The sequence below is a fragment of the Pezoporus flaviventris genome, unplaced genomic scaffold, assembly GCF_033815535.1.
Source record: "Pezoporus flaviventris isolate CSIRO_AGI_PZ_B2104156 unplaced genomic scaffold, CSIRO_AGI_Pfla_v1 ptg000025l, whole genome shotgun sequence".
NCBI lineage: Eukaryota > Metazoa > Chordata > Aves > Psittaciformes > Psittacidae > Pezoporus > Pezoporus flaviventris.
In genome coordinates this window covers 15,619,810-15,633,245 of record NW_026892573.1, presented here as the reverse complement: position 1 = coordinate 15,633,245, position 13,436 = coordinate 15,619,810, and the positions used below count along the sequence as shown (strand labels likewise).

The 13,436-nt window shown below is 40.4% G+C and overlaps 1 protein-coding gene across 4 annotated transcripts in view; it reads right to left on the bottom strand.

The window, feature by feature from the left end:
* The window catches only part of ATP8A2 (ATPase phospholipid transporting 8A2), a 323,662-nt gene that overhangs the window by 274,166 nt on the left and 36,060 nt on the right, over positions 1 to 13,436 (bottom strand). For 3 of the 4 annotated variants that reach the window (XM_061457660.1, XM_061457662.1, XM_061457661.1), the window contains exons 3-4: positions 1,015 to 1,114; positions 334 to 432 (exon numbers count right to left, since the gene is read on the bottom strand). In XM_061457660.1, coding sequence (XP_061313644.1) covers positions 334 to 432; positions 1,015 to 1,114 — 199 coding nt within the window. Of the gene's footprint in view, positions 1 to 333; positions 433 to 1,014; positions 1,115 to 13,436 lie in introns of those variants that run through there. The other variant, XM_061457663.1, reaches the window with a different exon arrangement.

Genomic DNA, 13,436 nt, shown 5'->3' with positions numbered 1-13,436 from the left:
GCCCCCTTTTTAAGGCCACTAAATAGGCCACGTATCTGTCGGGACTCTACAGTGTCTTTCTAGACAGGCCTATATAAAGGAATTAAGTCCAAAGAGGTAGAAACAAGTGCCCTGACTTCTCCTGTTTCCTTGTTCACCAGCTCTAATAAAAATACTTAATTTATCTCAGTGTGCCACCAAAATTCTAGCCAAGTTCAGAACTCAGAAAATCAAAAGGATGTTTTGCTGCTGTTCAGCAATGAGTCAGTAGACTTCAGGCACACAAAGCTCTGTGGCATTTTGTAGCTTTCTTAAAACAGTCTTTAGCACAGCCTTTCCCATAATAATACTCACATAGTCCTCTATAATTTCTTTGATGCCAGCAATTGTTAAAATAAATAGCAATGGCACCAAGGTGGTATATCTTCCTGTTGGAGACACATCTGGAATTTGCTGTAAACAGAGGGAGAAGAAACCATTTTTTATTTGTATTTAAAATTAGTTTCTAGCAAATTTAGAACTTTATGCAACGCTCTCAAGAGAGAGAACATAGATCTTTCTGGTTTGTGCCTGACTGACACCCAATTTCCATGGGCAAATTAGCCTAAGCTCTCAGTAGGTTCAAAGAAACTACTAACAAAGTTAGAAGATAAAATTGTTGCACATGCCATACATGTACAACATGTATTCTATTTCTCTTTTCACAAGAAAAGCATTCAAATGACATAATCCACTTGGAAACAGTGATAATCTGGACTACCTAAACAGCCAACAGTTTCACAATAATCCATATATGCTTTTCTCAATAGCTTCCATGTTCTATAATATTATTTCTTGTTTTTACTTAAGAATAAAAGCAACTTGATTTCACAATTTGAAATTAGAAGGCAACTTAGAGACTCTTTTCAATTGTAGAAGATGTATTTTAAAAGTATTATTAATGAGTGTATTATTAACTCTTCACAGTTAAGCATAACAACCAAAACAACTTCTACTACATTACATTATAGTCAAGGCAAAACAATGAAACAATACCTGCAGTAAGGCAATGAAGAGGAAGAATGCATTTGCAGCTTTTCTGATCTGCTCATACAGGAATCGAGGTAGAAATGTCACCACGCTGTACTTAGCTGTGCTGCAGGTTAGAAGATTTTTATTTTAGCAATTATGACCAAAAAGTTTCAAGTAGGAGTCTAAAAGCCAGTGCTGGCATCAAGGTTTAAAGCAGATAACATAGTATATTTATCATATAAATGCAGAGAAGTTACTTCCTTTAAATACTATTAATTTCTTCTAACTATAAGTACTTTTTTTGCTTTAAGCCACATTCACTTGGTCTCAGGTCCAATAACCTTCCTTTAATATAGAACACAATTAAACACATATCTCAGACATACCTTATAACTTGCACAATATGGTTTAATCAAGTTAAGAGTTTAGACCTACAAGTGAATTCCCCAAGCAGTACTCATTAGAAATCAAGCACTGGCAGATTTTTCTATCAAAATAGTATTCCCCCCGATACCACATTCCCAAGACTATTAAAGCAAGATTTTGCCTGACTGCAACCGAGCCGAATCATTTAATTAACAACATTCTACCATTTACTGACTTTATAGCTAACTGATCCAAACAATATTCTTACTCTAATGATTGTGTTAATGCCAACACAATAAGGATCCTCTGAATGAGCTTCATACAAACTAAGTCAATATATTTTGTTGCTTAAGTAACATAACAGATGCCTACAGAAAATAGGTACAGCTCTAATTACAGAGGGTCACATTTAGCTGTCACCATTTAGATGGGGAACTAATCATGCATATGCATAAAAAGCAAAAAGCAAGCATATTTTGTTTTTCAAAAATAAAGCTTCTTATGAAAAGCTAACTAATACCCTAAGCATGGCAGGACTATTTGACTAAGTTGGCCCTAAAGAGCTGCTCTCCAAAGGATAAATATAACACTTAAAAATAAATGTTGTTTGCTCCCTCCCAACAAACAGATGCATTATAGATGACTTCAGGATAATCAAAGCTCAGAACAAAGTTAAAATCTATAGGTGAATGGTCGAAAATTCAAGTAGCTCACTTGGAGCACAATTTCAGTCACTAAACGTAAGTATCTGCAAAGGTTAGTGCTCTGACCAGCCCTAGTCACAGCCATCTCTTATCTTCAAAGTGCATGGTACCCAACTCAAAGAACTCCAGGTCTGCAGCTCACAGAACAGGCTGTGGAAGGCCAGGGGAAGGAAGGGAGAACATGCAGGAAACCAAACAACAAACTGGATTTCCCTAAAGCAACAGCTGTCAATTACGCAAACCTTGCTTAACTACACAAGTTTGATGTTTAAACAGGTATGCAAACATAAGAAGAGACTTCTCCTCTATACCTGCAAATTAATTCATTTAAGTCATGTTTCAAGTTACACCACTGTGCAGGTCAGGAGCAACACTACCAAATCCTGTTCAATAAATGGGTTGGATGCACAAGAGCACGGCTGAAAGAGCCTGGCCTCATTGATTCTACAGTAGTGAAGAGATTTTTCTGAAAGCAATCACTGTATGATTTGATAAAGTTAGTGTCATTCACATACCTTAACTCGTTAGCATGCTACTGAAGTATCAATGATTAATTACTTCTTTTGGTAACACTGTCATGGTTTAAACCCAGCTGTAACTCAGAACCACACAGCCGCTCTGTCACTCCCCACCACTCCCTCTTCTTTCTCCCCCACTCCCGGAGGGATGAGAGGTAGAATCAAAAGAATGCAACTCCTACGGGTTGAGAATAGAGCAGTCCAGTAACTAAGGTATAACACAAATCACTGCTGCTACCACCAATAATAATAATGATAAAGGAAATAACAAGGGAACAGAATACAACCACTCACCACCCCCCGACCGATAGCCAGCCCGACCCGAGCAGTGATCTAACCCTTCCGGGTAACTCCCCCCAGTTTATATAGTGGGCATGATGTGCTGTGGTATGAAATACCTCTTGGCTAGTTCGGGTCATGTGTCCTGTCTCTGATTCCTCCTGGCCTCCCCTCCTCCCTGGCAGAGCATGAGGCTCAGAAAGTCCTTGGTCAGAGTAAACATTACTGAGCAGCAACTGAAAACACTGGTATTATCAGCGCTGTTCCCAGGCTGAAAGTCAAAAACACAGCACAGCACCAGCTACTAAAAAGGAGAAAAATGACTGCTACTGCTGAACCCAGGACAAACACTCAAATGAAAAGTAGCAAACAGTGCACTGAGAAACTCAGTAGTCATTTTCCAGTATAGTTCCTCCATTTATTAAAGTGAAAGTTTCTCATGACAACTCCCACTGTTGTTGCCGCCGCTTCCCCAGAACTTTTCACAAAGTTTTACTCTATTGAATCATCTTGAAGAGACAAAGGTTACCAGCAATAAAGAGAGAGATGTTAGTTCCTCAAGAACTGTATGGTACTGGCAATGTGCAGCTGAATAATATAGCTGACTGGGAAAATGTAGAGCTACCTAAAGCACTTCTACCCCTTCCTTGAGAATTTAGATTGACAACTCCAAGATGAACATCACCTTCAGGCTAACCATGATAAAGAAAACAGGATCTCCGAGACACACATGGTCTCATTTCCAGGGGTGATAAGTACAAACTCTTCTTTCCTAGGCAGCATTCACTCACAGCTATCCATTCCACAGTTCACATACTTGAAATGCTCTCAAACCTGAGAGCTGAAGAATAAGTGTTGCCTAACGTTAGCACTTTTAACATACATCAATTCACAGGAACAATTACTAAGCAAGCCAAGCACAGACATCTGAACCACAGCAGAGGGGCTGGGTAATTAAAGTGCAAGTTAAGGACATGAACACCTCTCAGCAATCAGGCTTTGTTTCCATTATCCCATACAAGAAATCAGATGCCCTGCAACAGAGAAGGAAGTAAAAAGAAAAAAATGATAAAAACAAAGAAAAGACAGTCTGCTTGAATTAAGGGCTCAAATAGTGACTTTAGTGGAATGGCGGGTGCATTCCTGGAGGCATATGACATTTCTTTTAATGGCAAGATTAACATCAGCTTCAGAGGTTCTGCAATAGCTAAAGTACAACAGTATGAACAGAAGCTACCTCCAGACAGTCACCATTGCTGCGGGAGGTACAGCAATAAGCATTACATACTTCAAGTGATACTAGACTACATTAACACAAAAAAACCAATATGCAATTACACTGGGCACAGAGGAAGCTCATTCACAGGATTATCCCAGCAAACAATGCTCCCATGCAGAACACTGGATAGGTTGTTACAAATTCAACTGTCACAAGATTTTTAGCAGTTGCTAAAAATAGTGTACTTTGATCAGAAAACTTGCTAAAGAGACAAAAATCAACTGTTCACAAATTCCGTCAAAGAACACATCATGCAGGCTTATAAGCAGCAATTACTTACATGCCTACACAATGACCATTTGTTGACTGGAAACTATGTCCTAAACAGCCAGTGTTGGTTTATTTTAGCAGGGAGCAATTTCTGCCTTTACCAGCACAGCCCCCAGTTTAATCAAAAAGCCTCACCCTGTCAGAATCTTTGAGACTACAGTTCCTGCAGAAGAGGACTCCAACCATTAAGGGTGAAAAGGGTATTGGTGTTTAAGTACTCTAGTTAGTTTGAGACAAACTTTGAGCTCAGGTCATAATAGGAATGTAAAAGGATAAAGACTTGCTCTTGCACAGTAAAAAGTAGTAAGACTTGAGTCCTACAAGATATTATTTAAGAAATAAATTAATTTAAGAAACTTGCCAGAGTAATGCAAAGAACCAAGAACAAGAACCATCACATCAGAATATCTGTCACCCAGTTCTGGAGCAACACTGCCCATAGCCCAAGTGACTGTTTTGTTTCCATCTTTTCCTGCACTCTTGTACTGTTTTTCCATAACAGCAATAACATCTTCTCCATACAAGTTCATGTATTGTCAGTTCATAATTCTGCTTAAAGGACACTCCTCTGCCTGGCCACTGAAGCATCCAAACCTGAAAGATTTCCCAACAAAGCTGTGGCAGTACCATAGAAGAGGAATAAATTTGTTTTCCTAAATTCTCCCCAGAATGAAACTGACTGGGAGCACCCATTTGGGCTTTGGCAGAAAATGCTTCTAGCTGCTTCAAATTGCAGTGACCAGTAACTTGTGAAAACTCATACCAGTGGGACAGTTTTCCTCTCAAGGACTTCCTATTTCCTTCCCCCACATTTCTCAGAGCAACATTGCCTTCATCCATAGGGTTTCCTCCATCTATAGGATGGGTTTCACACTAGAAGCAACTACAGGCACCATTGTGTTTTTGAAAGATCGTCTTTCCCTCTTTTGTAAGAGGAGGGACTTATCACAGCTAAGAATCTGAGACATCTTCTCTCAAATCATATGATTTGGGGAAAGAAAGGTTGGTTTGGGCCGCTTTAAAGGACTCCAGACATGTCATGCTAGCCCATTAACTCCCCCAGAGGTCAAGTTCCACCAGGATTTGTTTTCATAGGCCAGAGTGGTTTGGGTCTGCTGCACTAAGACACCGAAACTCTCCTGAAGCAGAGTTTACTTCAATTTAAATTCAAGACCTCATACATAACCAAATTAAAAATAAAAGCAGACAGCTGTCAGCTAGACAACCACTGAGGCTCAGGAGTATTTTACACAAAGGGAAACCTAAATTAGCGCAAACATATCTTACATCAATGTTTTATAGTAATGTGCATCATCAGTGTTGTGTCCTACACCAGCCTAATAAAAAGGCAGGGTGGTAAGTGCAATATTCATTGATTACCATTGCTTCTGTTGGCAAGCAGTGTTACCTATCCTAATGCACAAGTTTCATCTCAAGAGCAAGATGTTTAGGCTGACCAAACCAGGCTGGCTCAGCTACTTGCACTTCCTCAGAAGCTGCATCAACTACAAGCTTGGCTTCAAGTGCTTCATGTTAGTTGTTACCTTTGCATAGACCATTAAGACAAACGTACATGAAAACACACTATGAACTACTGCCACTGAATTATGGATGTCTTGTTAACTCTCTAATTCAGCAAGATCAACTCCTGACCACGTAAGGACTTCCCACAGTTTCTAGCCTCCGTTACCTCATGCCAAATTGCCCTGATATCAGTAGGACTTCTACCACACACAGGCAAAGACTGGAAAAACTAATATAATTGATAATGTCAAAGTACCAGATCCACTAAAAAGGCTTCCTACAGGAGTGCTCACAGCAGTCTTAATACAGAGCAGGCATTAACACAACTGCTTACGCTCAGTTTAACATACAAACAAGACCTCATGGTCACATTTAATAGAAGCAATAGCATTGTTGCTTCCAAATCCCATACCCTGGAGGCTTTTCCTAAAGCATGCAAAAACAAAGGCCTTTCCATTTGTTCTCTATTCATGCAATCCTATAAAAAGGGGAACAGACTCCTGGCTATTTTGCACTAACAAATACATTAGACAAAGACTGTTTAGAAACAGTACTAGAAGCTCTGTAGGCACTACATTGTTTCAGCAAGCCACAGTCTTGTCAGGTCATCACTACAGAAATAGGCCCTCACTTTTCAGTAGCCCTGCTGGCAAGCACAACTCAGTAAAACAGAACTGACTGGAACAGTTAACCTGGAAATACTACTGTTAATAGAGGAAGGTTATTACCACTGTGCAAAGTCAAAATAGGCTTCACAGCAAACACACAGCACTGATACGAAGATGACTGGAGGGAGCGGAAATCCAACCAACTCACATAAGTTAACCAGCTGCCTAAAACCCAGAGCACTAACTTCAGTTTTACAGCCATTATTTTATTCTGAATGTCACCACAACTTAAGCAGGTATGCTTCCAGTGACAAGCAGGAGTGGTGGTAAAAGAAGTGGATCACAGAATAGTTAGTGTTGGAAAGGACCTTAAGATCATCCAGTTCCAACACCCCTGCCATGGGCAGGGACACCTCACACAACACTATGTTGCCCAAGGCCCTGGCCAACCTGGCCTTGAACACTTAACATTTCCCTGAAAACTGACCAAATAACCCCACAATCCACAGCAACTATGTGGAAAGCAATTATTACAGCTCCTGAGCTCTACTTAGGCCAACTTAAGGCAACCTCTTACTCTTCCACCCTTTTCTACAAACCACTTGCACTGAGCACAAGCCTTATGTGACCTCACTTGGAGTATTGTGTGCAATTCTGGTGTCCTCAACATAAAAAGGACATGGAACTGGTGGAACAAGTCCAGAGGAGGGCCACGAGGATGATCAGGGGATGGGAGCACCTCCTGTATGAAGACAGGCTGAGGAAGTTGGGGCTGTTCAGCCTGGAGAAGAGAAGGCTGCATGGAGACCTCAAAGCAGCCTTCCAGTATCTGAAGGGGGCCTGTAGGGATGCTGGGGAGGAACTCTTCATTAGGAACTGTAGTGATAGGACAAGGGGAAACAGGTTAAAACTTAAACAGGGGAAGTTTAGATTGGATGTAAGGAAAAATTCTTTCCTCTTAGGGTGGTGAGGCACTGCAATGGGTTGCCCAGGGGGGTTGTGAATGCTCCATCCCTGGTGGTGTTCAAGGCCAGGTTGGACAGAGCCTTGGGTGACATGTCTTAGTGTGAGGTGTCACTGCCACGGCAGAGGGATTGGAACTAGATGATCTTAAGGTCCCTTCCAACCCTAACTATTCTATGATTCTATACACACAACTGTAAACAGCCAGAGACTTCAGAAAGTGTGATTTCTTGTACATGACGCCTCTAAGTCCTGAAAGGTCCTTGCTTTAGCTCCACCCTTGCTCAAGCTACACAAAGAATCAAATACACTTAGTCTCTTCCTGTTCACCTATTTTTCTGGACAGAGATCACTGCAGTAGAAGAATAAGCAGAAATGCAGAGTCACAAAGGAATGCTCACTGCTGAATATGGGCCAGTATTTATTCAACAAATATGTGGGAAAGCAGCTTCTTTTGCATGAAGTCAGACAGCATCTAAGTTTTGGCTCCACTGTCTAAAAGTCACTTAGGTAGTAACTTAACAAAAAAAAAAAAAAAAAAAAAGGAAAAAAAAAGGAAAAGGCCCCAGTTTAATTCCCCTATTGTGTTGCTAATGCTGGTATATGAAATCCATCACGACGAAGAAATGAACTGGGATGCCAGAGAGCTCAAAATGCATCAGGTGGAATGACAATAGAACTCTCACATCTGAGGGTTTTTTTTCACCCAGACATTTCATCCAGGTGAAATTCAACAGCTGAACTGTCCAGGGGCTCTGGCCCTAAGAGCATCCCACTAAGACCAAACATGCAGCTGCATCAAATACACTGTCACAATCTGGAAACACAACATCAGCACCAGGCATTCAATACCAGTTACTTTTTAGTGAGTTTTAATAGCTTAAAAATAAAATAACCTTTCTATAGCTGTAGCCAAGCCTTTTTGTTGTGATAGATTACAGTATCATCAACAGCTGCACTGCTGGGAAATGAAATTTTTGCTTGTTTACAAGAAGTACATATCACTATTGAATATTTCCTTTCTGATAAGAACACTATACACCTAGAACTAAAAAAATTTAGAGGATTAGTTTAATACACACCTAGATTTGTCCTATTTGGAATATAATAATACATCCCTTCTTAGAGAATTCCAAAATGCTTTTCTGCAGTCAAGCAAGAGATCTGTTCACATGACAACAGCAGAGATTTCCAAAGGTCATACAAGCTCTAGTAGGAATGGCCACAGTGCCTGAACTCCACCAAGAAGAAACCAAACACAAGCAGGGGCAGTTTTACCTCAAGATCAAAGATACAGTTTAGTGAAAGAGGAACACTGGTCTACATTGTAAGTGCAGATAAATGCACCTGCACATAGCACACTACCATTTACATATTCAACCACAGATCACAGTGAAAACTACTTGGGATACTCATGTTACAAGGGTCAGTACTAATTGGCTAGTGATACCAACAACTCCTGTTTCAGCAGCAGGGACTTAAGCACCAGTGAGAATCTCCAAGCGCATTCAAAACGCATTAACACTTCTAAATCACAAGTGGCTTCTACAGTACCTATATGCAAGCCAAGAAAGCTTCATCTAATGCAACATACAGCTGAAATTAAACAAGAGTTCAGACTGTGCCCATAGTTTTGTAACCAGCGAGCACCCTGCAGACACTGACGGGACAGACTGGGACTATAGATAAAACAACAGCCTGTTCAACAAAGGACTTGTGGTGCTACTAGGAGCCTTGTTACAGTCTTCAGTGCTGATTTCCTAGTAGTGGTGCTTCTGCCTTATGAAAGAAATCTGTTCTCACCAGTTTGCTTGAATTTTAAGAGCCTGTAAAGTCTAAAAGTGAACATTAAGGCTTTTTGCTCATTATCTTCTCTAGCAGAATTTAACTTTTGCCTATATGAAAAATGGGCCTCTGACCTTGTTGTAGAAAACCTGGAGATTTTCTAGATACCAGCACACATCTTTTGGGACCTCCCCAATAGATCAAGCCATCAAATTCTGTTCTGATTGGAAGCTTTTCAACAAGACTTCTCATTCAAAATGCACTAAAAGCACACAAGTAGAATTTTGCTATTCCTGACTGCTGCTCTGCCCTGACCTCCCACTCAAGCCACATACCAAGACTGAACCCGGAGTCCTGATTCAGATCCAAGTCAGACTTGTACCAGGATTTACTATCAGGCCTTGAATACAAGAACATCACATAGAGCAACGGTTACAACAGCAACTGCAATGTTCTTAGATAATTTGGATACAGTTAAAAGCGTCCTTAAAAGTTTTTTCAGCACTTTTGTGCTTCCTGAATCAAGAAATCTGATGTTCCAACTACTTTTGCATCAAAATCAACACATGGGACTAATGAGGAGCTCAGATCACTTAACTCATGATTTTTACTATGGGTACTGGAAGAAAGTTTCAGCACAGTACTGTTAAACACACAATAAGCTACTGATGTCAGAGTATATTCCTGTATTAATAAGGAGCATTAAGCAATTGTATTTATATTAAAGCCAGATCTGCAGAATTTTCCCACTCTAAGCAAAATGAAGTCTTCACTGAGTATATATTTGGAAAAGTACTCATGCCATTACTTCAGCCATCTCAAATATTGACAGATGGCAGAGTATCAATATTGACAGAGACCCCCATCATCATTCCCCCTCTGTACCCCTTGTGTTTTTACAAGGCAACAGGTAAGTTTGTTTTTAAACTTGTGGGGGTTTGACCTCAGCTGGAGACTGGATGCCCACTAAGCCACTTTATCACTTCCCTCCTCAGCAAGGTTGGAGGTGGAGAATATAGCGGAAAGATGTCTCGTGGGTCAAGAGAAACAGTTAATAAAGCAAAAGCAAAGGCCACGTGCAGAAGCAAGGGAAAAGACTTATTCTCTACTTTCCATCAGCAGGCAATGTCCAGCCACTTCCCTGGAAAGCAGGGCTTCAGTACACAGTGTAGCCAGCAGGACTAGGGCAGTGATGACCCCTCTGTACTCAGCACTGGTAAAGCCACACCTCAAATCCTGTGTTCAGTTCTGAGCTCCTCACTACAGGACAGACACTGAGGTGCTGGAGCAGGTCCAGAAAAGGGCAACAAAGCTGGTGAAGGGTCTGGAGCACAAGCCTGATGAGGCATGGCTGAGGGACCTGGGGTTGTTTAGACTGGAGAAGAGAAGGCTCAGGGGTACCTCACTGCCGTCTACAAGTACGTGACAGGAAGATGGAGCGAGGAGGTGGCTGCTTTCTTTTCCCGGGTATCAAGTGAAAACACAAGAGGTAACAGCCTCAAGCTGCATCAAGGGACGTTTAGATGGGTTATTAGGAAAAATGTCTTCACCAAAAGGGTGATCACATTGAAGTTATACATACTGAGAAGTAAAAATAGGTGTTAACTAGCTTTCTTAAAAGCAAACACCCTTAATACCACAGTTACAGCTGTGCTGGACAAAGTAATTGCATTTGTTTAATTTTTTTTATACATATTTAAAAGCTTCTAAAATGCTTCGAAAAATATTTTAGCTGAAAATGGAAAGTCGTTTACTTTTTAAGACAAGGTCCAGAGACTTAAACATACACGAAGTTTTTCAAACTGAACACAGTAGGGATGAAAACAGCTTCTAATGCAAATAGAAGAGAGATGTTCCTACAGAAGAAATCACTGCTGCTGTAGTGTAATAAAGAATGGTGAGTCATATATATATGCACACACACACACGTACAAAGGACCACACTAAATCCAAAAGCACTAGGTTTTAAAAAAGTTTGTGACAAAGTTTGAAAAGCACAAAAGAAATCAGCCATTGCTCCACAAGTTCTAATAATGTCACTTATTTATACCAGAAAGCCTGGGAGAAAAAGGAAACAGCTCTTCCTTCCATATCCTCACACTTCAAGGCTTGTGGAAGTGTTAGTACCACCTTGCCACCTACTTCACTTTTGCAATAGCATTATCTACTATTTAGAAGTGATAAGGGAATTACCAGTTTCACTTAACTTGTCCAAAATCATTTTTTTCCTGTTGCTCCCACAAACTTTCAACAGCGCCTCGCCCCAAAAGAAGTTAAAAAGCTCAGGATGCTCAGCTCAGATCATCTTAAACAGAAAGCCATACCACTGACCCACCTTCCCCTATCCTCTGCACCTTGCTGTATGTTGCTTAGTTTTGAGCAAGCTATTCCATACTACCCCTTAATTTCAAAAGTTTCCTGTGAACACACACAAATTCCCAACATTTTTCAGAGAATCCTTGGTGACTACAGAATAAGTGACAGAAGTCACATGATTTACAACAAACTGCTTTAATATCTCCTTCAGTTTAATTGTCTGTAAGCCCTTATGTATGGATAAACTGTGTCAGTTTACCCAGTTACACAGAGCCTTTTGCTGTGGTACACATTTCCTATGGAGAAAAGGCACCTTCAAAACCAAAAGGTACTGAAAAAACCAGAAGCTAAACACAGTAAGCAACAAAGTCCAAGGGCAATACAGAACTTCTGTTCCTCAAGAACTCCAACATATGCAAGTAAGTAAACCACCACACATTCTCCACACAAGGCACCCTTACTCAGATATTATGACCTCAATGCCCTTGCCTTCATTCACACCTGGATTGAAGAAAGAAAACTAATCCAGAGGATGGAGAGAGCAGAGCCAAAGTCACCCTTCTGGAAGTCAAAGCTTTCTTACTGAGCAGCAGCAAGTTATTATAAAGTGGACCTAATTTCCAAACGACACTAAGGAGCTAAGATCACTAATCAGGTAACGCAAACATCTCTACTTTCCCACTACACTACCTGCATTTTGTCCTATCCCTCACGTACCAATATTTCTCATGACTGAAAAGCCATGGAAAACTTTTACAGCTACTAGGGGATTGCTTCCAGACAGCAAGCTGGACAACAGCTCTGAGGGGCTGGTAATAACACTATCAGAAACAGGTACTTGGTAGCAGTCACACATACTCCTTTTTCATTAGATTAAGCCAGAACAGAATCCCTTCAAGAAACCCCAAACTTCAGATTCTGCCAACACTCTATTCCCTCCTTTTCCTTCTGTAAAGCAGGAAAAGCACAAGTAGTCTATCCTAGAAAACAGCCAAACCCAGCTCATAATTAGTCAAGGAAAAATAAAAATAAAGTGAGAAAACATCTAATGTTGCTGCCCACATAGAAAAGCGAGACAGTAAGAAATCTGTCATTTTAAGTGCTTCTAAACCATAGACTTCACCAGACAAGTATATAATAAGTCAGAGTAGAGGAAAAATTCCTGTATGTGTAAGTTGCACTACCCAGAACACCAGCATCCTTCCAGAAGATATTCTTAGAACCACCCTTGATAATACACACAGTAAACCAGCTAATGGAAATAATAATTTCAGCAGGATATGACTCCTTTCTTTTCTTTAGAAAGCACTCATTGTATAAACCATTCTGAACAATAACCCAAACATCTGCATTAACAGACAGAAGCCTGCTAAATAACGCTCCTCCTTTGTCATGACAGGAGCCATCTGTTCACCTCACTAACCCAGCTAACCCCAGGCAAGTGTGGTGAGTACTGCCACAACTTACTTGTTATGCATCCTCATAGTCCATGTTTCAGTGCACACCATTTATGCTTCCAAACAACAATAACATGGCATTAATCATACCAACAGAAGTCTTAAACACACGCTCCTACAATGAAATACCAGAGAAAACTCTCTGTGGTCTCCAATTAAAGAACACAAGTGGACCATAGCCTTCAACACATGAGAATAAGAGTTTGTAAATTCTATAGTTATTTTTATCCTTTTAGACTTTTCCTTTCTAACTCTCTAGTTCTTTATACTTAGTCTAGTTATTCTTACAGTTGGATGCTACTTTTAAAGAGAACACTCAAAGTGGATTCAATCAAATCTCAAACTGAGTTTTCATGAGTTAGCCCCTGTGTCCAGGA